A 27,752-nucleotide genomic window follows, 5' to 3' on the forward strand; every position below is an offset into this window, starting at 1 on the left:
CTTTGGATGCCATTGAGGGAGATGACTTGACAGAAGATGACCACGGCGATCGAGTCTCTGGCACTGAGCCTGGTTCCGTGGTCCAGAAGAGAAAGAGGAAGATGAAGAATGTGGTAGCCATAGGGGATTCCATAGTGAGGGGAACAGACAGGAGGTTCTGTCAGCCTGATAGAGATAACCACATGGTGTGCTGCCTCTCAGGTGCCAGGGTATGGGATGTCTCAGATCAGGTGCAGAGTATTCTGAAGGGAGAGGGTGAACAGCCAGAAGTCCTGGTACATATTAGTACCAATGACATAGGTAGAAAAAGGGAGGAGATCCTGAAGAGAGAATTCGAGGAGTTAGGCAGCAAGCTGAAAGGCAGGACCTCTAGGGTAGTAAGCTCAGGATTACTGCCTGTGCTATGTGCTAGCAAGTGCAAGAATAGCATGATCAGGCATATTACTGTGTGGCTGGGAGACTGGTGTAGGGGGCAGGACTTCAGGTTCCTGGATCATTGGGGCCTCTTCTGGAGGAGGTACAACCTGTACAAAAAGGACGGGTTACACCTGAACCCAAAGGGGTTCAATATCCTACCGGGCACATTTAATACTGCTGTTAGGGAGGGTTTAAACTAATTTGGCAAGGGCATGGGAACTGGAGTGATAGGGCTGAGGAAGGGGAAAACAGAAATAAATCAAGGATAGCGTGCAACAGAGATTATAGAAAGAACAGGCAGGAGATGAGGCTTAATCAAAGCCACTAGCACGAGTTACAGGGCAATAGAGGCGTGGTGCAGTTAAACCAGAAAGCAACAAATACTGGACTGTGAGTGTTGCATTTAAATGCACGCAGCATAGAGAATAAAATGGACGATCTTGAAATTCAGCTACAGATGGGCAAATATAATGTTGCGGCCATCTCTGAAACTTGGCTAAAGGATTGCTGCCATTGGGAGCCAAGTGTCCAAGAATATATGGTATCTCGGAAAGGTAGGTTAGTAGGCAGAGGGGATGGCGTGGCTCTGTGTATAAGAAATAATATTAAATCATTGGAAAGGGATGACATTGGATCAGAAGGTGGAGAGTCTCTATGGGTTGAGTTCAGAAATGGCAAGGGTAAAAAGACCCTAATGGCAGTTTTTTACAGGCCAAACAGCAGCTGGGATGTGGATTACAAATTACAGCAGGAGGTAGAAAAGGTGTGTCAGAAAGGCAATGACATGATAATTGTTGGGGATTTTAACATGAAAGTGGATTGGGAAAACCAGGTCAGTACTGGACCTCAAGAGAGAGAATTTGTAGAATGTCTAAGGGTTGGCTTTTTAGACCAGCTTGTTGTTGAGCTCACTAGGGGATCAGCTATGCTGGATTGGGTGTTGTGCAATGATCCAGAGGTAATAAGAGAGCTTAAGGAATCCTTAGGGAACAATGATCACAATATGATCGAGTTCACATTGAAATTTGAGAGGGAAAAAATAAAATCCAATGTGTGGGTATTTCAGTGGATAAAGGAAATTACAATGGCATAAAAGGGGAACCGGCTGAAGTTGACTGGAAAGAGACATTTGCAGGAAGGACAGCACAGCAGCAATGGCTGGAGTTTTTGCAAAAAATGAGTGAAGTGCAAGACAGATATATTCCAAATAAGAAGAAATCTTCAAAGGGAAGAAGGACACTACCATGGCTGACAAGTGAAGTCAGAGCCAAAGTAAAAGCAAGAGAGGGCATACAAAGAAGCCACAGCTCGTGGAAAGATAGGGGATTGAAGAACTTTTAAAAACTCGGAGAAGGATACTAAGAAGGAAAAGATGAATTATGAGAGGAAGCCGGTGACTAATATCAAAGAAGATACTACAAGCTTTTTTAAGTATATAAGGGGTAAAAGAGAGTTGAGGGTAGATATAGGACCAATACAAAATGATTCTGGAGATATTGTAATGAGAGATCCAGAGATGGCAGAGGAACTGAATGCATATTTTGCATGAGTCTTCACAGTGGAAGATGTCTTCAGTATACTGGACATTCAAGAGTGTCAGGGAAGTGAGGCTTGTGCAATGATAATTACGACTGAGGAGTTGCTCAGGAAGCTTAATGGTCTGAGGGTGGATAAATCTCCTAGACATGATGGAATGCACCCTCAGGTTCTGAAGGAAGTAGCTGGAGCGACTGCAGAGGCATTAATGATAATCTTCAAGGGTTGATAGATTTTGGCATTGTACTAGATAACTGGAAAATTGCAAATGTTACTCTGCTACTTAAGAAGGGTAGGAGGCAGCAGAAAGGAAATTATAGACCTGTTTGCCTGACATCAGTGGTTGGGAAGTTGTTGGAATCGATTGTTAGGGATGAGATTATGGAGTACCTGGAGGCACATGACAAGATAGGCCAAAGCCATCATGGTTTCCTGAAAGAAAAGTCCTGCCTGACAAACCTGAAATTCTTTGAGGAAACTACAAGCAGGGTTGACAAAGGAGATGCACTTGACATGGTGTACTTGGATTTTCAGAAGGCACTTGACAAGGTGCCGCACATGAGGCTGCTTAGCAGAAAACAGAGTGGGAATAAAGGGATCCTATTCTGGCTGGCTGTGGGTTAACAGTGGAGTTCCATAGGGATCAGTGTTGGGACCACTGCTTTTTATAATGTACGTCAATGATTTGGACGATGGGATTAATGGATTTGTGGCTACATTTGCTGATGATACAAAGATAGGTGGAGGAGTGGGTAGTGTTGAGGAAACAAAGAGCCTGCAGAGAGACTCAGATAGTTTAGAGGAATGGGCAAAGAACTGGCAAGTGAAATACAATGTTGGAAAATGCATGGTCACGCACTTTGGTGGAAGAAATAAAACGGGCAGACTATTATTTAGATGGGGAGAGAATTCAAAATGCAGAGATGTATTGGGTTCTTGGTCAGCTGTATAATCTCAATGAGATGGCAGATGCCAATCCCTACAGAAAGACTGGAGACCTTGGGATAGATAAGGTGGATGTTAACTGCTTTTTCCCCAGGGTAAAGCGGACCATAATTAGGGTGAAAGGGGAAAGATTTAAAAGGGACCAGAGAGGCAACTTTTTCACACAGAGGGTGGTGAGTATACGGAATGAGCTGCCAGAGGAGGTGGTTGAGATAGGTTCAATATTATCATTTAAGCAGCACTTGGATAGGTACATGAAGGGATGAGGCTCAAGGAATATGGGACATTGGTAAGAAATTGGGGCTAGGTAAGTGGAAAACAGGTATGCATCCATATTGTATAGCTCCATGACTCTAGGAACACCAGAGCATATCCAGCTCACAGGCTGAAGATAAATCGCTATAAACAGAAACAAGAGCAATCCTAGTCCATAAATATTACAACATCCCCACTGAAAAGACAACAAAATTAATCCCATTTTGGCACCCTCCAAATCTTCATTTTTATTGTAACATTCAAGATTATTGTCGATAGCTTAATTCCTTGTGGTTCCTAATTTGTCGAAGTAGTGAAATCATTTCATTTTCACTCCTGGCTGTTTCTAGCATCTTCAAGCCTGAATACTTGAAACTGCAGTGAGTAAAACAGTTCTGAATTGTCTTACTGCTCATTTCTTGCCAATTATCAGTGATAAAAATCACTTCTTTCTGAATACAAACATATGCAACTGATGCTATTTAAAACCCCCTGCTCTAACAATGATGTAGTGTATAATGGTCACACAAGTGCCAACGGCTGACGCTAGTTATAAACTGTTCAGGAACAGTCTCCTGTCCCAATTAAGCAGCACAGGGTCCCAAATAAACAAAGGGAATATGTTTATTTTCTCAATTACTTTTTGTTCTTTAAGAGTTGTTTCAAGTAAATGGCTGCTCCAATTAACTGATGGCCCCATTAATGGAATCCATTGTACTAGTTTCAGAAAGGGAATGGTTCAATCACTGTGAGCAGACAGGCCAATCCCAGTACTCGAGCTGAAGCTGAATCACAATGATGAGGCAACAGATGAATCACAGTGGATGGGCAGGGCAGAAAACAGGACAGAGGCAGCAAGACAATACCACAGTGCACTGGCAGCAGATCAATGCCAGTACACTGCAGATCAATCATTGTACAGTCAGATGTGCAATCCAAGTGCACATGCAATTTGACACACTGTATCCATAGATAGCAGATCAATTCCAGTACAAACGCAGCAGATAAACTGATGAATCCCAAAACAAAGGCAGCAGATCAATCCCAGTACACAGGCAGCAGATCAGCTTCAGTGGACTGGCAGCAGATCAATCCCAGTTCCCAGACAGGCGATGACTCTTAGTACACTGGCAGCAGCTCAATCCCAATCCTGGTGCACATTCAGAAGGCCTGTCCAATACACAGGCTCCAGATCCACCCTAACACAGGCAGAGGACCATTACCTACACATCACCTAGCATTATTTTATGTGCATACAATCATTCTTTTTTTAAACAGTTACTTGTACATTGTGTTCTATAGGATTCTTTTGATATTTATATTTACTGTATTTCTTGGTTTTTTTATTGTGTTCTTTATGCTTATTGTGTTTTGTTATGCTGCAATGGATCTGGAGTACAGAATCAGAATCAGGTTTACTATCACCCACATGAAATTTGCTAACTTTGCAGCAGAGGTACAATGCAATACATGATAAATATACAAAAAATCTGAAGTATATGTATATTAAATAGTTAAATTAAGTAGTGCAAGACAGAAATAAAAAAAGTAGTGAGGTAGTGTTCATCGGTTCAATGTCCATTTAGAAATCGGATGGCAGAGGAGAGAATGTTCCTGAATCACTGAGTGTGTGCCTTCAGGGTTCTGTATCTCCTTCCTGATGGTAGCAATGAGAAGAGGGCATGTCCTGGGTGGTGGGGCCCTTACTGATGGACGCTGCCTTTCTAAAGCACTGCTCCTAGAAGGTGTCATATGGAGGCTAGTACCCTTGATGGAGCTGACTAAGTTTATAACTCTCTGCAGCTTACTTCAATTGTGTGCAGAAGCTCCCTCCCTCTCTGTAGAAGATTTCGAGTGTTTTAGGTGACAAACCACATCTTCTCAAACCCTTGATGAAACATAACTGTCTTGCCTTCTTTATAGCTGTATCGATATGTTGGGACTAGGTTAAATCCTCAGAGATATTGACAGCCAGGAACATGAAATTGCTCACTCACTCAATCACTTCAATCTCTTTTATACTCGTGTACTGAAGATTGACAATAAACAATCTTGAATACAGCAAGTCTATCTGAAATACTAGCAGTCAACCCAGTACACATACAGATCAATCCCAGCACCAAGTATGGCAACACAAGTACTGCAGAACATCATGATGAATGCCGGCTATTCATTTCCTTTGGTAGATGCTGCCAGACCTACTGAGTTCCTTCAGCAGTTTGTGTATTACTAATTATGGATTGAGAATTGATTGGGATAGAATAAATGGATCATCTTGAGGTTGGTAGACTCTGACTTGTGGGATAACACAGGTATCAGTGCTGAAATTTCAATTGATCAGCATCCAGTTTAATGATTACGATGAGGGAACCAAGGGTAATATATCCAAATTTTCTGAACACACAAAGCTAGGTGTCAACGTACATAATGAGAAAGATGAAGAAAGGGTTCAAACGTTTTAAATTGACTAAGTGAATGGATGAGGATCTAACAGATAGATAAATGTGGAGAATGTGAGTTCACCTACTTTGGTAGAAAAAATAAAATGCCCATATATTTTGAATGATGAAAGGCTGAAAGGTATTCATGCTCAAATAGATCACTGGAAGTTAATACACTGGTGCCACAAGCAATTTGGAAGGTGAATGGTATGTTGACCCACATTTCAGGAGTAAACAAGTGTAAGAATATACTGTCTTGCTCCAGTTACTTTGGGTCCTGGTGAGATACACCTGGTATACTATATGATGAACATGTTTGGTCTTCTTAACGAAGAATGAATATAGTGATGGAGACATTGTTGTAATAGTTTACAGATTGATTCATGGAATGAGGCTTCCATGAGGAGAGATTAAGCAAACTGGATACATTTACATTATACTTTTAACTTCAGGTGATTTTCCAGAAACATAGAAAATTCTTCAGCACTCGACAGCATGGATACAGGCAACATCTGTGGCTGGAGAGTCATTTTCCAGCGTCAGTTTCAAAATTAAGGGGCTATCATTCCAGACTGAAATGAGAACAAACTTCTTCACCCGGAAGATAGTAAGTCTTTGAAATTACCTATCCAAGGGGGCTTTGTAAGCTCAGTCATTCAATATGTTCAAGATAGAAAATGTCACGTTTTTCGATATGATGGAATCAAAGGATAGTTTAGAACAGGAAAGTGGCACCGAGGTAAAAGTTCGGCTGTGAATTCACTGAATGGCAAAGTAGACACCTGGAGCTGATAGTCTATTCGTACGTTCTCATTATTAGAGTTTATGCATCGATCAATGTCAATGCAGCAGGGAACAGATCGATCCCAGTAAGTATTGAAATCAAACCTAGAACAAAGGCAGCAGAATAAAGAACTGACAATAACTTGGGACTCATGAATAACACCAGAAACACAGCCATCCCAGCACACAGATCAATCCCAATATGAAGGCAGCAGTTCCATTCAGAACACAGAAAGCAAAATAAGCTTAATGCACAGGCAGCAGAAAATCAGATCAATCCCAGAAAGAGAACAACAGAACAATCTAGGTACACAGGCAACAGATCAATCCTGTTATTGGTAGTAGGACAGGATACCGAACAATCACAGAACGGTGATGCAGATAAATTTCATTGCACCTAGTACAACGTCACCACATCACTCAACCCCAGGACAAAGGGCGCACATCAAAAGCAATCCCAGTACATAGATGTTCAATCCCAGTGTACAGACAGCAATTCAAACCCAAAGCAAATTAAGAAATGGAATTCCTTATTCCCCTCCATTGATGCTGCCTGACCTACTATGTTCCTCCAGCATTTTGTGTGTGTTACTATGGATTTCAGCATCTATAGACTCTCTTGTGTAAAGGGATGGAATGATCCCAGTACACAACAAATTTTATCCCTGTAAATATGCCGTCAACCTGTCAGATTTTACTGTATAGGAAATCAAGGGTTGGCATCCTTAGTAACAGCAAATGTAATACAAACAGGCAAAAGAAAAATCCCAGTGTGAAGGCAACTAATGAACTCCAGTCCCCACACAACAGAACCGCATACTACAACACAAAGAAGCAGCAGGAGTTGGCCACTAGGCTCCTCAAGTCTGTCCCCCATTCATTATCATTACGGCACATTTCCCAGGCCTCTACTGTTCCCCAGTGCCCTCTGTTCTCCAATCCTTCAACTCCTGTTTAAATATCCCCAATAACCCTCTGGGCGAGAAAATTTCAGGGATTCACCTCTTTCTACGAGCAGTTCCAGTGTACTTCATGCTTAAGTGATCACCCCTGATCTTCTGACGATGTACTGTACATGGGAAGTGTTTGACACACTCTCACTAGCAGAACCATCTCAACACCCCCTTAGAATCTTGTATATTTCGATATGATTACCCTTCATTCTTCTAAACTCTGAAGAATATAGATTCAACTTCTTTAGCTGCTCATCAGTTAAATGATTGTTTTTGACTGCCTCTCAAGCTTAGTATAACCTTTCTTAAGTGAGAAGATAAAAAATATGCAGTTCTACAGGTGTGGCCCCACCATACAACTGTAGTAATACTTCTCTATTTCTAAATTCCAAATCCCTTGTAGTAGAGGCCAATAAGCACATTTACCTTCCTAACCATTTACCGCATTTGCCTGCTAACTCTGTGATTCATATACTGTACAAGACCACCTTGATCCCTCTATGTTTTACTCATTGGCAACTTTTCTCCATTTTTCCAATAATCTGCTTTTTGATCCGTCCTACTGGAGAAAGTGACCTCAGATTTTCCTACATTGAGCTCCATTTGCCAAGTTACTTCTCACTGACTCAACCCCTCTGTATCCTGTTGCAGGGTGACCCAGTATAAGGGTAGATTAATCCTGTGCACTTGGTACAGATCAGTCTCAAGTCACATCAATACATGAGTGAATCAACTCCAGAAAATAGCAGAGCCCAAGAACACAGTAAACAGAACAATCCCAGCATACAAATGCACAGAACAATTCCAGTACAGAAGGTAGATACAATTCAGTATACGGCTCGTTCAAAGTACACAGGTAAATCAATGCAAAACACAAGTCTCAATACACATTTACTGTACAGCCAGATCAAGCCTAGTAGAAGTAAAAACAATCCCAAATGTACAAGTTGATTAATCCAAACACATAGTCAAAGAACACTACAGCATAGAAATGGGCTTTTGGTCCATCTAGTCAATGCTAAACTATCATTCTGCTTATTCCCATTGACTTGTACCCAGACCATATCCCTCCATACCCCTCCCATCCATGTACCTATCAAAATTACTCTTAAACGTTGAAATCAAACTAGTATCTACCATTTCTGCTGGCAGCTCATTGCACATGCTCATCACCCTGAGTGAAGAAGTTCCTCTTCATGTTCCCCTTAAACATTTCACCTTTCACCCTTAACCCATGACCTTTAGTTTTGTCTCACCCAACTTCAGTGAAAAAAAGCCTGTTTGCATTTACCCTGTCTGTACCCTTCATCGACCCTGGTACACAGCCACATCAATCAGAAAGCAGGCAGAACAGTAACAGTTCATGGGCAAATTAACTACAGGGAGTGAAATAGTCATAAATATCTCCCTGTGCAGATGCAACCATAATACACAGGGAATCAGATCAATCTCACTTCACAGGCAACAACACAATAATACCAATACAACAGAACAATCGCAGTGCACAGACAAATCAACAGAAGTCCGCAGTCTATGGAAAAACTTCAGTACATGAGAAAAAGCAAAGAGAGCTGATCAATGCTAATACACCAGTACAGCAGCAAACGATCATTCCAAATACATTGGCAAATCAATCTCAGTGCACAGAAAACAGCTTATTTTCAGCACACAGGCAATTTCACAGTCTCAGAAAATATGCTTATCAGTCCCAAAAACCAAATCAATCCTTGAACACAGGTAAATCAATCCTAGTACCCAAAGTGTTGGTCTAGTGCTGAGCCAGTAGGTTAATTCCAGTTGACAGGCAACAGTTCAACTTTAGTCGATAGCTAACGGCTGAATTCCACTTCATGGGCAGCAAAAAAATCTAATTGCACAGAACAATCCCATTGTACAGTCAGCAGGGAACAATCAATCCCAGCATGCAGGAGTGGATTTCCCAGGTACAAGGAGCAAATCAATGTTTGTTTACAGACAGTGGATCATTCTGTGTAGATCAATCCCAGTTCACACACTGTAGACCAGTTTCAGTACAAATGTAGATCAATCCCATTATAGGTAGCAGGTCCATCTCAGTTCACCAGCACATCAATCCCAGTTCACAGGCAGCAAATCAATTCTCTGTACAGGCAGCAGGCAATCCCAGTGCATATGCAACAAATCCATTCAGTTCATCTGTAAGCCAATCCCAAGCAGCAGATCCGAGTTCACATGTAGTAAGTCAATTCCAGTTCACAGTAAGAAAGTGAAATCCCTTATTGAGGCAGCAGAACCAGATCTTTTATGTTCAGTGTCAAGAAATCTGCTGACGTAGGTCCTGATGTCTTCAGACCAACAGTCCTTTAGTTACTTCAGTCCTTCAAGTAGACTGATGTAGATGACCCTATGTAGGATTATTCCTTAACCACGAATGGCTTGCTGCCCATGAGGTTTCAAGGAATTTGGAGTCAATGTTAAGGACTCCCAAGGTATTCCCTCTCACTTGTGTCTAACACCAGCATTGGTTTTCTGGTGGGAAATTACTTACCTGGTGATTGCTACGGAGACAACTAGCATATTCATCAAAAGTTTGTACAACAATGGTGTCAGGCTTTTGCCTGTTTAGCTCATGGACCAGCATTCTTAATTTAGATAAATGACCAGATGTTTCAGAGTGGACTTTGTATGGTCAATTCAGCTGGGAGGCAACTTTGCCGCAACTGAATATACTGCCTAGATCAATGCTGCATAGTTCATTTCACTTGTTTCAACTATGTCACAAAGTAGCAGGCTTTAACTCAGACAATCAAATTATTCATTAGTAAGGCTCAACAACACTGGGTCCACCATCACATATAGGTTAGACTAGGTAAGGCCTGCAGGTTTCCTGTGCTGAAGGACATTTATAAAGTAGAAAAGCTTTTATGAAGATTATATAGTTTCTTGATGACTAGTACTGATAGTTGTTAAATCCAATTCTAGATTACTTAATTAACTACATGTTAAATCCCCTTGCAGCTGTGATGGGATCTCTCTGAGTTGTTTGTCCAGGCCTCTAATTTACTAGTCTGGAATTTAACCCTTACCAATACACTCTGAACCTAAATGTACAGGTTGGATTGTAAAATCTGCCTGAATATATTTTGGGATATCCTTTCAAATGAACTCCTTTCTCTATCTGCCTCCGCCTTTCTTCAATGTCCACTCTGACCCACTAGATCTGTCCCCCCCTTCCACTGCGTTGTCTTCCCATGTTGACAGTAGATTGAACGGACTCTATCATCTGATACGATGGCATTTGATAGCCAACTAAACAGCTTTTCTCCAGCTTCCCCTATTTACATAGGAGACGTGGAGAGCATATTTCCAGTAGTGAGAGAGTCTACGACCAGAGGGTACAGACCCAGAATAGAAGAACGCCTCTTCAGACCAGAAATGAGGTGGTGAGTCTGTGGAATTCATTTCCACAGGTGGCTGTGGAGGCCAAGTCATTGGGTATATTTAAAGCAGAGTTTGTTAAGTTCTTGATTAGTCAGGGCATCACAGTTAAGGGGAGAAGGCAGGAGAATGGGGGTTAATTGGAATAATAAATCAGCTATGATGAAATGTGGAGCAGACTCGATGGATTGAATGGCCTAATTTTGCTCCTATGTCTTATGCTCTATACAGTATTCTGAGACATTTTTAATTTCCATAGATTTTAGACAAAAGGAAAATTGGAACTACGTGACAGGGGATCAAAATATTCATAAAATTGCAATAGCTATCAAGCACTGAGAGGCTGACTGATGTATTTTGAAGCATTTTTACTGGAAAGACACTCATCTTGAAGCCTCAACACAAAGCCCTGTTAACAATTTACATGCTGTGTGTTGGATGAGGATGATGGGTGCTAACAGGATGAATAGAAATGGCAGGAACAGATCCACTGTATTACAGCCCACTCTGCACAGTCTCTAAGAGAAAACATCATAGGCAGTGAACTTATTGTCAATTAAATGGGGGAGGCTGCAGTGCATTGTGAATATATTTCAGTAGGAAAGAATATTTTTACTTGGAACAATACAATACTAAAAGCAATGTTGATTTGAGTATTTTTCATTTTCTTTAGAAGTTCACATTACTGAATGTAACAATCATGAATATAAATGGTTTTCTTTGCACTATTTCTTCCTTTATATATATTTTTCTATTAAGAATAAAGTCTTTTTCTGAAATAAAAATTATTTCTTATGTAGGTGTTTAGAGTGAATATTTAAAAGGGTGTTAAGCACTGGATATTAATTTTCTGAGTGGGATTATCCAATGAAAGCTAATGGCTCATTATTGCATCAATGTTCACAGTCATAATTATATCACATTTGCAGATTCACAGGCACACTATGTAGCCAGATGAGTAGGAATAATTCATTTTTAAAAAGTTACATCTATTTCAATGCTTCTTTTATCAGCAGCCTAGACTTTTATCCTTAACCATAAGGACAGATCAATGTCTCCCTTTGTAATTATTTCTTTATTTTCACGATATTGCAATTTTGTAGCTTCTTTTCATTTATTTCAAGCCATGACAAGTCACCTGAATTTTTCATAGGTGTGTTACTTTTTAAAAACATACTGCAGATGCAATACAAATTTCAATATGGATCTGTTTCGATGAATGGGTGTTTCAAAAAAAATTTCTAAATTGAACTAATTGGTATTCTCTAGCTGGTACTATAACTGCTTCTACAAATTACAGGCCTTAAGGTCACCTACCTGGATTTAACTGAAAGTTGGGGAAAGAGAAATTAACCCAGGAGAGGCACTATTCCACAACCTATGGGACTCACTTTCATGGACTCTACAACACATGTTCTCAGTATGTCTATCAAGCACTTTCGCTCCATCAGCAACAAGCAGGATTTCCTGGTGGCCAAACATTTTAATTGCAATTTCCACTCCCGTTCTGATATGCCAGTTCATGACGCCACTTCAGGTTGGAGGAGCCACACCTCATACTCCATTTGAGTAGCCTCCAACCTGATGGCATGAACATCGATTTCTCAAACTTCTGGTAATTTTTCCTCTCCACTTCCCTCTTCTTCTTCCATTCACCACTCTAGTTCTTCTCTTACCTTTTCTTTCTCCTTACCTGCCTATCACTGTCTCCTAATGCCCACCTTTCTTCCCTTTCTCCCATGGCCCACTCTCCCCTCCTAACAGATTCCTTTCTATTCAGCCCTTTACCTTTCCACCTGTCACCTCCCAGCTTCTCACCATCTCTCCCTCCCCAACCCAACTGGGTCCTTCCCCTCCTCCCACCTTCTTCTTCTGGCATCTTCCCCCTTCCCTTCCAGTCCTGATGAGGGACCTCAGCCTGAAATGTCAACTGTTTAATTATTTCCATAGATGCTGCCTGACCTGTTGAGTTCCTGCAGCATTGTGTGTGTGTGTGTTACTCTATTTATTTTTTTGTTTATTTTTATATTTGCAGAGATTGTCTTCTTTTGCACATAGGTTGTTTGTCAGTTTGTGTTTGTGTGTAGTTTTTCATTGGTCCGTTGTATTTTTTTTATTCTACTATGAATACCTGTAGAAAATTAAATTCAGGGCAATATCTGTATACTTTGGTAATAAATTTACTTTGAACAGTGGATATAAATAACCTCTAGCTTCATTAACCTGTGACTTTACATTTTTACATTTTTCTTTACTACCTATAATTGTTCAATGTTATTGTTTTTTGTTGGTTGTGCCAACACACCACAGCAAATTCCTAATACACATAAATGTATATGGAGAATAAGGCTGATCCTTGATCTTTGAAATACTTTATTTTGTAGCATTTCCTTTCAAACGTGTTCAAAAATGTGAAGACAACATTGTAACTTCCATATGCAGTTGTAATTGATTTTTAGGAGAGGGATATTAAGGAACACATTCAAAAAGAAGTTACTAATAACATGAAAATTTAAATCCATAAATCTGTTCTGGAATGCAAAGGGTTAAAACCACTTAAGTAAGGGGAATGTTGCAATATGCAAAGAATTTAATGAACAAAGCCCCTGCACCTACTTAATCTAATTAGGACACTGTTTTGCAATTATAAAAATCCTCTCGGTATTCCCTCTTTTGTCAGACATTCTGGCCATTTAAAATACAAGATCCTTTATTTTTCATCTCAGACTGTCAGAAATCAGCTCTCAACAAATCTTACTAAGCTGCTGCGGAAATTTTTTTCCAGTGTGCAAAGGGAAGTACCGTGCAGTTTCTGTAAATTCTGATTAAACCAGCTGCTTTTTGATTTGAAGGTGGACTGATACAGGCAGATGGCAGCTGGCTAATCCATTACTGTCATCTCCACTGATTAGATCTACTGTACAACAACAATAAACTATGCAAAGGAGAACGAATTGTGAACTCTAAGCAGGGCTTTCATAATAGCTTTATCTCACCCTCTAATATCTTTTCCTGGGCTTTAAACACAAAGTTTATAGATGCAAAATAAAGCCTGATTATTTTTATTACAGTGACAAAGAACTGAATCGGCAAAACATTAATCTTACAGGCTGCAACATGTAACCACTGTCTGCGGACATTTTGAAAATGGGAAAGTGTTTCCTGAGGAAAGATTATTTGTTAAAATGGATTTACTGACACTTCACATCATGTTTGCTGAGTTTTTCTGAATATCTGGGCCATACCTGTGAAGACTTTAAAAGCCTCTGGCTGTATTCTTTCTCGATCTGCTTCAACCTGATGCTGGTCTGTAAAAACAAAAGGCAAAATGTAACAGGAGATGGGCAAAGAGGAAGAACGTGCACAGACACTCGCTGCTGACCTAGGTTGCTTGGCACCTAATCGGTATGCCTGTCACTTATGATCTGGGCTCTGTGCCAGTTCCAACGCCCCTTTGTGGCAGCCAAAAGCACAGGGCCTTGCTTTGATCTTCAGCCAACTACTCATCACTTGAAAGGAAAAATCTACCTCTGTTGCCAATTATTAGAAAACATAAAGGACTTTCTGGATGAAAAATGACAGCATAAAGTTTATCAGAATGACTTCACCTTAGTAAAAACAGAAACACATGCTCTGATGAACACTGTGAAGGTACAATATGACACGTATGCTTTAGAGTGCCAGATGATGTTTTAAGAAGAGTCTCGGAGCAGTGAGAGGAGGGGAGGTGGAAAGAACTGAAAAAGAAAAAAATGTTAAAGAAGGTGCAAAGCCAATTCCACCCTAGGGAAGAAGCAAGAACATTTTCTAATACAGAGCAGAGAAGCAAAGTGCTCTTGGAACTTCAAAGAGCTTGTGCACTTACTGTAAATGTGGTCATTAGCAAAACCGTACTCCACCTTTTTGCAGTAAAGCCATTAAATATAATTACTGCCAACATTTTTTTTAGCATTTCAGCACACAACTGGTAATTGAATATATTTTGAAAATACAGTTGCAAAAGAAAGATTTAGTGATCATTGTGAACTTCATTTTTAAAACAAAAAATAAATCAGATTTTAAAATATTGTTACATTTCTCCCTTTCTCATTGACCAACATCCACGGCCACTCAACTGAGAGGGAGAGCTCTCAAGTTTTTGTCCCTCTTGTGTGCTTGCATAGCTTGGTTAGGTGACTGTCTGATCCTTCCTTGTTCTGATTAGGACTCCATTTTGCACAATGACCTCAGGCGCAATACCATAATGACAGAATCACACAGTGTGCAGGGATACCATTCCACCCATTCTGCATGTATCCACTCTTTGGAAATGGTATCCAATTAATTCCACTCCCTGCTCTTTTGTGCAAACCTTTAACCCCTTCATAGATTTATCCAACTTGTTTTTGAAAAATACCACTTAATCGATTTCATTACCTTTATTGAGCACAGTATTTGGGAAACGTGGATATACTCACTGGCCACTTTATTAGGTGTACCTGTACAACTGCTTGCTAATGTAAATATCTAATCAACCAATCGCGTGGCAGTAACTCAATGCATAAAAGCATACAGACTTGGTCAAGAGGTTCAGTTGTTGTTCAGAACAAATATCAGAATGGGGAAGAAATGTGATCAAGGTGACTTTGACTGTGGAATGATTGTTGGTGATAGATGGAGTGGTTTGAGTATCTCAGAAACTGCTGATCTCCTGGGATTTTCACACACAACAGTCTTTAGAGTTTACAGAGAATGACATGAAAAAAAATCTAGTGAGCAGCAGTTCTTATGTTGAAATGCCTTGTTAATGAAAGAGGTCTGAGCAGAATGGCCAGACTAGTTCAAGTAGACAAGAAGGTGACAGTAACTCAGATAACCACGCATCACAACAGTGGTGTTCAGTTGAGTATCTCTGAACACACAACACATTGAAACTTGAAGTGGATGAGCTATAGCTACAGTAAACTCAGTGACCACTTTATTAAGTGCAGGAGGAACCTAATAGAGTGGCCACTGAGTGTAGATCATCATTATGCTTAAAAGAGGAATGGAATAAATGGAGATAAAATTGGGTCTCAGCAAGTCAGGCAGATCAAAAACATGTTACGGCTCCAGTCTTGATGAAGGGGCATGGCCCAAAACATCAACTGTTTATTCCCCTTCAAAGATGCCGCCTAACTTGCTGAGTTCCTTCAACACTTTGTGTACATTGCTCAAGATTTCCAGCATCTGCAGAATCTTTTGTATTTAATATTGAGTTTTGAAGTACTGAGTTTAAGCAATGCCTGAATATTTAAAACTAGGTCTTATATGTTCTACTCTGATGCCCTATGATTGGAGCAGGCCAGTTTAAGCAAGATCCATACACTATGGATGCAAATCAGCAACTGTTGTGAATTATATTAAAGAAATAGAAGGATTTCCTTTGGGAGACAATGAAAGATCTGTGAGAATGTATGCACAAATATTGCAAGAATGCAGTGGCTGTCATCAATGTCAAAACCACTCAATGAACTGCTGGGTGCAGAGACAACCAAGCTAAAAAAACACAGAAGCAAAAGTTCTTTTCAAAAACTGAATACAGCACAGATGTCAGTATTTTAAAACAACAGGGGTTGAAAGCTGAAGAAATGTGACAATGAAAATATGGTTTCAAAGGAATCTACCTGCTTGGCATCCCAATCCCGACACTACTTAGAATTAAGCTGATGTATGTTTCATATGGGCTGTAAAACCATCGTCTTAAATTCAGCAACACTAATAATGCATTTGCCCCAGTTTCTTTGCTCCTGTTTGCAGCAGCAAATGCATTCCCTGCAAGTGCCAAGCAGATGATTGTGCAGGAATGGTTTTGAGGAACCTTACAGCAGGTTCTGCTGGAGTTCATGGTTGGTGTATGTTTTGTTTATCAGAAGTATAGTCAGTTTTTGTGAGTATATCATGCACACATTTTAAAAATGAAGGGCACTCTGAGCTGACAAAAATGCCATTATTGCAACGTCCTTTATCTTACAGCATGGGTATTTTAAATAGATATAAGTAATGAAAATTAATGAACAACCCCTTGAACACAGGTTTTGCTTATTTTGCACTATTGACCCACCTGGACCTCAAATTTCCAAATATATTTAGGCTTGTGGTTTATTTGGAAAACTGGATATTTTCAAGAACAGTAATCTGGATTTATTGAATGGGACTGAGTTATTAGAGTGTAGAGGTTAGTAGGAATAGACAGAATTGTTTAAGAAGTTCACATACACATTTGTCATTCTCTTCCAGTGCTTTATACTTTTCCCTAAACATATGCCCTCACTCAATAACCTTGGATAAACATCGTGATGGTCTACCCAATCTAGGCCTCTCATAATCTTATAAATTTCTATCAGGTCTCCCTCAGCCTTTGACACTACAGTGAGAACAACTCTAGCTTCTCCATCCTTCCCTTATGGCTCATACCCTCTAATCCGAAGCTTCCGTTAGGTTCCTCCTACAGTCTAAAAACATACTAGTCAGTTGGCTAATTGGTCATTGTAAATTGCCCTGTGATTAGGGTAGGGTTAAATAAATGGGTTGCTGGGCAGTGCAGCTTGTTGGGCTGGAAGGGCCTGTCCTGCACTGTATCGCCAAGTAAATAAATAAATAAATACACCAGTCCTATACTGGAGTGACATGAGCTGTGCACGATACTCAAACCAAAGCTCTACACAGTGTTCGTCACACTCTTACTCAACGTCCTAACCAATAAAGGTTAGCATGCCATATGCCTTCTTTGCCATCCTATCTACTTGCAGGGCTATTATTAGTTAGCTTTGGAGGTGGACCCAAAGATCCCTTTGTACACCAATGCTATCACTGTACCTTAAGTATATTTGTGGTGGGGGGGGAAGGGTTAAGAATATTCTGGTCTCTCTCACTACATAAGGTTTGCAGGGACTTTTGCTTCCTAGTTTCAGGTGGAGGTGGAAGAGCACAAGCTGACAGTAACTGCTGCTTGGTCTCTGTGGGAATCCTCTAACTTCCATTCAAAACAATGTTCCACCACTGAACGCCACACTCCACCTTAATCACTTCTTACTTGAGACACGGACCGCTGCCTTGCAAAGCAATGACATTCTTGGAGCCAAAGATTAGGATTTCAGTGCACTTTATTTCTTCTTACAAAGGTGCCAGTACAATTTGACAAGGCTTGATCAGGCATAACTTGAATCTGTAGCAATCATATCAGTTGCAGAGGAAAGTTACTTTTTCAGAATTTAAATGGGATGCATTTCCGTCACCCGCACTATTTGTTTGACATGAAAGATCAAAGTCACTCCTTGCCATTCTACATTTCTGAAGACATTGCTGATTCTACAACAAATGCTTGAATTCTTGGGAGCAAACATATAAACTTAAATGGAAAGATTTTATTTTCATCATAAGACAAAGGAACAGAATTAGACCACATGGACCATTGAGTCTGCTCTGCCATTTGAAAATAAAGTCATGGCTGATTTTATTTTCCCTCTCAACCACATTCTCTTGCCTTCTTCCTGCAACCTTTGACACCCTGACTAATCAAGAAACTATCAACCTCTGCTTTAAATATAGCCAATAAACTTGGTTTCCACAGCCATCTGTGGCAATGAATTCCACATATTCACCACCATCTGGCTAAAGAAATTCCTCCTCATCTCCGTTCTAAAGGGACGAGCTTCTACTCTGAGGCTGTGCTCTGGTTCTAGACTCTCCCACTATTGGAAACATCCTATGCATGCCCACTCTATCTAGGCCAATGAGTTTATCAGGGGTAATGAATCGGAAAGGAAATGTAAAATAACTCCATGCATTTTGTTCAGTTTTACATGTTAAATTCTGTAGTACTAAAATGTCCATTTAACCACTTACTGACTGTCACAGTCCCACAATCTGTGGACATTTACATGAATTACTTAAATTAAAGTGGCAGGAAAAAGTAAGATGTGCATTTCTGGACCATAATTCATAAATTTGGAACTTTGCAAAAATTTCCAAAATGCATTGAAGCCAATGCTGTAGTGAAATATTGAAAATGGCAACTTGAGCACAGCAAATTTCTATAATAAGTACTGTAACAATTACCCGATAATCATTTTCAGAAATAGTGACTGAGGGCTAGGTTTTGGACCAAGTTTACCACTCCTACTGTTCCTAGAGGCTGAGATTTGGTATTTGTTACATCAAATTAATCCAAGTGATTGTACCTCCAAAAATACAGCATTTCCTGGACAAAGTACTAGAATATCATCTTGGATTTATCTTCTCAAGTACATGTGATAAATAAATTTGAATCTGGTAAAATGGAAGGAAGCATCAAAAAAATTTGACATTTGGTTTAATCAGACCTTCTGGTTTAGATGGATGCCAAAGATGTTAAAATACTTAGACTGTCATTAAAAGACTTTCAAAACTATTAAAAAATTTTATAAAATGATCCAATGCAAAAAGTCATTGGTAATTTAGAAAATAGTATCAATAGGTTTCAATAGGTACATTTAATGTCAGAGAAATGTATACAATATACATCCTGAAATTCTATTTCTTCACAAACATCCACGAAAACAGGAGTTCCAGTTAAATGTTAGAACCGCAAAGCCCCCCAGCTCACCCCTCCCACACATAAGCAGCAACAAAAGCAACAGCTCCCCCTCCCCCACCAGCAAAAAAGCAACGATGCCCCCCACCAAACACTCAAGTGTGCAGCAAAGCATCAATAAAGGCACAGACTTGAAATACCCCAAAGACCACACATTCACCCGGTATTCGACATACCAAAGGTTCTCCCTCTCCCTAATAAGGGAAAAGAGGTATCCCATTTCACAGTGAGAGAGAAGAAATAACAACTCGCTGATTTATGGTGCTAAAAGAAAGACTTCAGGTTTACATTTACTCAATCAATAAAATGAATGTAACTATTTTAATTCTTTAATCTCTTGCAACCTTTCCCAAGACTGGCAAAGTTGTTTGAACAGAGTTCCTAAAGTAAATGCTGCAACTTTTCCACAAAACCTATCCCTTTCAATGTAGATATTGAAGAGGGAAGTCCTCCGCCTCCCACCCCCCCCCCCCCCCTCCCCGTTGGACCTGAAATCTATGCTGGTATCTCATCTGGGGTGAACAGAGACTTTTCCTTGAGGATGCTGGGTAGGCAGAATTGGGATTAGATCCACCCAAACACCCTGTCAACATGAACTACCCAGTAATAATACACGGTTGGATGTACTAGAGGTATGTATCTATTATAAGCACTCCCCCACCAACCACTTATTCAGCAAATAGTTAATGCACAATAACGGTGGGAAAGAAATAAAATAATAAAAAGTTAAAAAGGGTTTATATGAGCTGAATCTGAGATGCTGCATATCCAACTGCCGACAATAATCTGTGCCAAATTGTTTGGTTTTGCACCTTTTTACGAGCAGCAAGTGGAAAAGAACTCCTATTAGTACATGGAAGGACTACTCTGTCATTACATGCTGCTGATTAAGCTTTGGTGAGACCATACCAGGAGTACAGAACACAAAACATAGAGCAACACAATACAGTACAATATTGTGCCAATCTCTTAACCTACTCTAAAATCAATATAACCCTTCCCTCCCACATGGCCTCCATTTAACTTTTATCCATTTATCCATTGCACTGTGACCACTGATGTATATAAATTGCCTGAAATGAAAATGTAATGGGTGGGTTGGTAAGTTTGAAGATGATATGGTGTTGTGGGTGGTGTAGAAGACTAGTAAAGAATACAATGAGATATAGATCAGCTGCAGATATGGGTGGAGAAATGGCAGATCAGGTTTAAGACCATAAGAACATAAGACATAAAAGATTAGGCCATTCAGCCCATGATTCTGCTGCACCATTCCATTATGGCTTATATATTATTCCTCTCAACAGCAATATCTTGCCTTCTCCCCGTAACCTTGACACCCTTACTGATCAAGAAACTAACAACCCAACTTTAAATCTACCCAGTGATTTGGCCTCCAAAGCAATCTGTGGCAATGGATTGCAGAAACTCACAACCCTCTGGCTAATGAAATTCTTCCTCATCTCTGTCTTATTGGATGTCCCTCTAATCTGAGGCAATGTGCCCTGGTCCAAGACTCCCCCATTATAGGAAACATACTCTCCACATCACTTTCTCTAGGCTTTTCAATATTCAGTAGGTTTCAATAAGACCTCTGATCAGGCTTCTAAACTCCCGGGAGTACCAACCCAGCATCTTCAAACTGCTAACCCTTACATTCCCCAGATCATTCTTGTGAACCTCCTCTGGATCCTTTCCAATGCCAGCACATATCTTCTTAGATAAGGGGCCCAAAACTACTCACAAGACTCCAAGAGTGCTCTGACCAATGTCTTATAAAGCCTCGGCATTACATCCTTGCTTTTATATTCTAGTCCTCTGAAAGTGACTACAAACATTGCATTTGCCTTTCTTACCACCTTATAGAATCGTGCACCAAGACTCCCAAGTACCTAATTTATTTGCACCATTGTGACTTGAATGTAGGCTTGCACACCAGATGGATGCTGTCACTTAGCACATCAAATATGGTCATAAGTGCAGACAATTATGTTCTTTCCATATTTGTGTACTTAAATACAGTTCTGACAAAATTGATTTTGGGTATCTGATTCTCTGTTATCAAAGGGTTTTAGAATATTTGTGTTAATTAGATTTTCCCAATGGCATTTGGACCTTCAGAGGTGTTTTATCAATAAAAATATGTATCTCAAAGCAACCATTTGTCAACCCAAAGTATTAGACCAAAAGACCATATGACTTATGAGCAGAATTAGACCAACTGGCCCATCGAATCTGCTTTGCCATTCAGTCATGGCTGATCCTTTATTCCTCTCCTCAGCCCCACTCCCTGGTCTTCTCCCCGTAACCTTTGATGCCAGGTCCAATTAAGAACCTATCAATCTCTGCCTTAAATACACCCAACGACCCGGTCTCCACAGCTGCCTGTGGTAACAAAGTCCAGAAATTCATCTCCCTCTGGCTAAAGAAATTTCTCTGCTAGAAGGGGCCACGAGAAGGTCTTGGCGAACAGGATTAAGGAAAACCCCAAGGCATCCTACAAGCATGTGAAGAGCAAGAGGATGAGCCGTGTGAAAATAGAACCAATCAAGAGCGAGAGAGGAAACATGTGCATGGAGCCGGAGGAGGTAGCAGAGGTATTTAATGAATATTTTGCTTCAGTATTCACCAGGGAAAAGGACCTTGGCAATTGTGGGGATGATCTGCAGTGGTCTGAAATGCTTAGTGCATAGACATTAAAAAAGAGGATGTGCTGGAGCTTTTGAAAGGTATGAAGTTGGATAAGTTGCTGGGACCGGATGAGATATACCCCAGGCTACTCTGGGAAATGAGGGAGGAGATTGCTGAGCCTCTGGCAATGATCTTTGCATCATCAATAGGGATGGGAGAAGTACCAGAGGACTGTAAGGCTGCAAACGTTGTTCCCTCGTTCAAGAAAGGGGGTAGAGCTAACCCAGGAAATTATAGACCACTGAGTCTTACTTCACTGGTGGGCAAGTTGTTGAAGAAGATCCTGAGAAGCAGAATTTATGAGCATTTGGCAAGACATAATCTGATTAGAGATAGTCAGCATGGCTTTGTCAAAGGCAGGTCATGCCTTACGAACTTGATTGAATTCTTTGAGGATATAACAGAAGACATTGATGAAGGTGCAGCAGTGAATGTAGTGTCTATGGATTTCAGTAAGGCAATTGAAAAGGTTTCCCATGTGAGGCTCATTCAGAAAGTAATGAGGCATGGGATCCAAGGAGCCCTTGGTTTGTGGATCCAGAATTGACATGCCCACAGAAGGCAAAGGGTGGTTTTTGGATGGTTCGTATTCTGCATGGAGGACGATGACCAGTGATGTTCTGCAGGGATCTTTTCTGGGGCCCCTCCCCTTTGTGATTTTATAAGTAACCTGGATGAGAAAGTAGAAGGGTGGGTTAGTATGTTTGCTGATGCAAAAGTTGGGGGTGTTCTGGAGAGTCTGGAAGAATGTCAGAGGTTACCGCTCGACATCAGTAAGATGTAGAACTGGGCTGAGAAATGGCAGATGGAGTTCAACCCAGACAAGTGTGAAGTGTTTAATTTTGGTAGGTCAATTTTGAAGACAGAATGCAATATTAATGGTAAGACTCGGCAATGTTGTCAAGAAGACATATGGTGTGAAGGCCTTCATCAACCATGGGATTAAGTTCGAGAGCCATGAGTAATGTTATAGCAATACAAAACCTTAGTTAGACCCCAAATGGAGTACTGTACTGTGTTCAGTTCTGGTCACCTCAATACAGGAAGAATGTGGACACTATAGAAAGAGTGCAGAGGGCATTTACACGAATGTTGCCTGGATTAGAGAGCATGCCTTTTGAGAATAGATTGAGTGAATTTGACCTTTTCTCCTTGGAGTGGCAGAAGATGAGAGGTGATCTGATAGATGTGTATAAGCTGATGAGAGGCATTGATCATGTGGACAGCCAGAGGCTTCTTCCTAGGGCTGAAATGGCTAACCTGAGGGGGCACAGTTTAAGGTGCTTGGAAGTAGGTACAAGGGGGGTGTCAGAGGTAGGTTTTTCACACTGAGAGTGGTGGGTGTGTGGAATGCACTGCCAGTGACAGTGGTAGAGGCAGATACAATAGGGTATCTTCAGAGACTCTTAGAAAGGTACATGGAGCTTAGAAAAATAGAGGGCTATGTGGTAGGGAAATTCTGGGCAGTTTCTCGAGTAGGTTACACGGTTGGCACAACATTATGGGGCAAAAGGCCTGTAATGTGTTGTAGGTTTCTATGTTCAATGTTTATCTCTGTTTTAAATGGACACCCCTCTATCCTGAGGCTGTGCCTCTTGTTCTAGACTCCTCCACCATGGGAAACATCCTTGTCACATCTACTCTGTCTAGCCTTTCAACATTTGAAAGATTTCATTGAGATCCCCCCACTTCCTTCTAAATCCTAGCAATCATATATTCCTCATATGATAACCCTATCACTCCCAGAATCATCCTTGTGAACCTCCTCTGAACCCTCTCCAATGCCAGCACATTTTTTTGGAGCCCAAAGCTGTTCTCAATACTCAATGTGTGGCCTCACGAGTGCCTTATAAAGCCTAAGCCCCTGCTCTTTTATTCAAGAGCTCTTGAAAGGATCGCTAACACATTGCAATTGCCTTCCTCACCACCACCTCAACCTGCAAATTAACCTTTAGGGTATTCTGCAGGACTCCCAAGTCCCTTTGAATCTCAGATGTTCGGATTTTTTTCCCTGTTTAGAAAATAGTCTGCTCATTTATTTCTACTGCCAAAGTGCATGACTATGGATTTCCAACATTTTATTTCATTTGCCACTTTGTTGCTTATTTTCTTAATCTGTCTAAGTCCTTCTGCAGCCTACCTGTATCATCAACACTACCTGTCCCTCCACCAACCTTCATATCATCTGCAAACTCAGCAACAAATCCATCTAATCCTTTAACTAAATCACTGATATACAGTAGAAAAAGCGGTCCCAATACTGACCCCTGCAGAACACCACTAGTGACTGACAGTCAAACAGAAAAGGATCCTTTCATTCCCACTGGAGCCTCCTACTAACCAGCCAATGTTTTAACCACGCCAATAATTTTCCTGTAAAACCAGGGGCTCTTAACTTGTGAAGCAACCTCATGTATGGCACCTTGTCAAAGGCCTTCTAAAAGTCCAAATATACAACATCAACTGAATTCCCTTTGTCTATCCTACTTGTAATCAAAGAATTCCAATAGGTTCAACAGGCAACCATGCTGACTTTGTCTTATCTTGTCCTGTGTCACCAAATACTCCATAACTTTATCCTTAACAATTGACTCCAACATCTTCCTAACCACTGAGGTCAGGCTAACTGGTCTATACTTTCCTTTCTGCTGCCTTTCTCTTTTTTGAAGAGTGGAGTGACATTTGCAATTTTCCAGTCTTCTGCCACCATGCCTGAGTCCAATGATTTTTGAAAGATTATTACTAATGCTTTTACAACCTCTATCCTTATCTCTTTCAGAACGCTAGGGTGCAGCTCACCTGGACCAGGTTACTTATGTATCCTTAGGTCTTTTAGCTTTTCGAGCACCTTCTCATTTGTAATAGTATCTGCACTCACTTATCTTCCTTCACACCCTTCAACATCTGGCACACTGCTAGTGTTTCCCACAGCGAAGACTGATGCAAAATACTCATTTAGTTTATCTGCCATCTCCTTGTCCCCTGCTATTATTTCTCCAGCTTCATTTTCTAGCAGTCCTATATCCACTCTCATCTCTTTTTCATTTTTCAGGTACTTAATAAGCTTTTACTATACACTTTGATACTGTGCTAGTTTGCTTTCATATTTCATCTTTTCCCAACTAATGATTCTTTTAGTTGCTCTCTGTAGGTTTTTAAAAGATTCCCAATCCTCTATCTTCCCACTAATTTTTGCTTTGTTGTATGTCTTTTCTTTTGCTTTTACATTCGCTTCCCCTGTCAGCCACAGCTGTACTATTTTGCCATTTGAGTATTTCTTTGTTTTTGGAATACGTACATCTATCCTGCACCTTCCTCATTTTTCCCAGAAATTCACACCATTTCTGCTTTGCTGTCAATCCTGCCAGCTTCTCTTTCCAAGTTACCTTTGGCCAGCTCCTCTCTCATACCACTATAACTTGCTCTACTCCACTGAAATACTGCTGCTCAGACTTTATTTTCTCCCTATCAAATTTCAAACTGAACTCAGTCATATTGTGTCCTCTGTTTCCTAGGGTTCCTTTACCTTAAGCTCCCTAATTGCTTCTTGTTCATTACATAACACCCAATGCAGTATCGCTGATTCTTAAGTAGGCTCAATGACAAACTGCTCTGATAAGCCATCTCGTAGGCATTCAACAAACTCACTCTTGAGATCCATTACCAACCTGATTTTCCCAATCGACCTGCATGTTGAAATCTCCCATGACGATCATAACCTTGTCCTTTTGACTCATGTTTTTAAATTTCCTATTGTAATCTGTGGTCCACATCCCAGCTAATGTTGGGAGGCCTGTATATAACTGCTATCAGGGTCCTTTTACCCTTGCAGTTTCTGAACCCAACCCACAAGGATTCAACATCTTCCAATCCAATGTCACATCTTTCTACTGATTTGATGCCATTCTTTACCAGAAGAGCCATACCAACCACTATACCTACCTTCCTATCCCTCCGATGCAATGTGTAACCTTAGGCATTCATCTCCCAACTACAACCATCCTTCAGCCATGATTCAGTGATGGCCACAACATCATACCCGACAATCTGTAATAATGCAACAATACTTTCCACCTTATTTCTTATTCGCCATGCATTGGGATATAACAGTTTCGAATACTGTATTTGTTACCCTTTTAAATTCTGCATCCCTAATGCACTGATACTCAACTTGTTGGCTGAAATTTTGTCCTATCATCTGCCTGCCCTTCCTGATTGTCTAACTACATGCTATCTTTGCTTTTTTACCATGTGTTATCCTGAATCCCTTCCCTCTGATTCTCAACTCCCTGCCAAATTAGTTTAAACCCTCCTCAAAAGTTCTAACAAACCTGACCATTAGAATATTGGTCCTCCTCAGGTTCAAGTGCAACCCATCATTTTGTACAGGTCATTCCTCCCCCAGAAGAGATCTCAGTGGTCCAAGAACCTGAATCCCTGTTGCTTGCACCAGTTTCTCAGTCACACACTAATCTGCCAAACCATCCTGTTTCTACCCTCACTGGTGCATGGCACAGGTAGCAGACCAGAAATTACAACCCTGAAGGTCCTGCTTCTCAGCTTTCTGCCTAGCTCTCTAAATTTAGGAGCTGAGAGGTAATGTTGCAGCTATATAGGACCCTGGTCAGACCCCACTTGGAGTACTGTGCTCAGTTCTGGTCACCTCACTACAGGAAGGATGTGGAAGCCATAGAAAAGGTGCAGAGGAGATTTACAAGGATGTTGCCTGGATTGGGGAGCATGCCTTATGAGATTAGGTTGAGTGAACTTGGCCTTTTCTCCTTGGAGCGACGGAGGGTGAGAGGTGACTTCATAGAGGTGTATAAGATGATGAGAGGCATTGATTGTGTGGGTAGTCAGAGGTTTTTTCCCCAGGGCTGAAATGGTTGCCACAAGAGGACACAGGTTTAAGGTGCTAGGGAGTAGGTACAGAGGAGATGTCAGGGCTAAGTATTTTACTAGAGTGGTGAGTGCATGGAATGGGCTGGATGCTCCAACGATGGTGGAGCAGGATACGATAGAGTCTTTTAAGAGACTTTTGGATAGTTACATGGAGCTTAGAAAAATAGAGGGTTATGGGTAAGCCTAGTAATTTCTAAGGTAGGGACATGTTCAACATAACTTTGTGGGCCGAAGGGCCTGTATTGTGCTGTAGGTTTTCTATGTTTTCTGTTTTCAGGACATCTCTGTTTTTCCTTCCCATGTCATTGGTACCAATATGTACCAAGTCACTTGGCTGCTCTCCCTCTACCTTCAAAATGCTGTGGACGCGATCTGAGATGTCCCTGACCCTGGCACCTGGGAGGCAACATACCATTCAGGTGTCCCATTCACGTCCAAAGAATCTCTTGTTTGTTCCCCTGACTATCACTACTGCTCTCCTCTTCTCCCCCTATTCCTTCTGTACCACAGATCCATGATCAATGCCAGTAAGCTGGTCTCCGTGGCATTCCCCTGGGAGGTCACCCCACAGCAGTATCCAAAACAGTATACTTATTATTGAGGGTACTGAAGTAAACAATGTCAATGCAACTATTGAAATTGTATTGAATCACCTACTTCAATAAGAAGGTTTGATCATAAGGGTATAAAAATGTGATGTGCCCTTGGGTTTGGAAGCCTGTACTGTATCACTAGCTTCAGTGTCTCTCCAGTGACTTCAATCACAGTCACAACAACTGCAATGACTTTGAGACCTGTAGCACAATACCTGGGTAGTGT

The 27,752-nt window shown here is 40.8% G+C and overlaps 1 protein-coding gene across 4 annotated transcripts in view; it reads right to left on the reverse strand.

The window, feature by feature from the left end:
* The window catches only part of cep112 (centrosomal protein 112), a 526,403-nt gene that overhangs the window by 115,651 nt on the left and 383,000 nt on the right, over positions 1 to 27,752 (reverse strand). For all 4 annotated transcript variants that reach the window (XM_059948278.1, XM_059948276.1, XM_059948277.1 and 1 more), the window contains exon 22: positions 13,993 to 14,055. In XM_059948278.1, the coding sequence (XP_059804261.1) occupies positions 13,993 to 14,055 (63 nt within the window). The remainder of the gene's footprint in view (positions 1 to 13,992; positions 14,056 to 27,752) is intronic.

This window comes from Hypanus sabinus, chromosome 23 (assembly GCF_030144855.1).
Source record: "Hypanus sabinus isolate sHypSab1 chromosome 23, sHypSab1.hap1, whole genome shotgun sequence".
NCBI classification, from domain to species: Eukaryota; Metazoa; Chordata; class Chondrichthyes; order Myliobatiformes; family Dasyatidae; genus Hypanus; species Hypanus sabinus.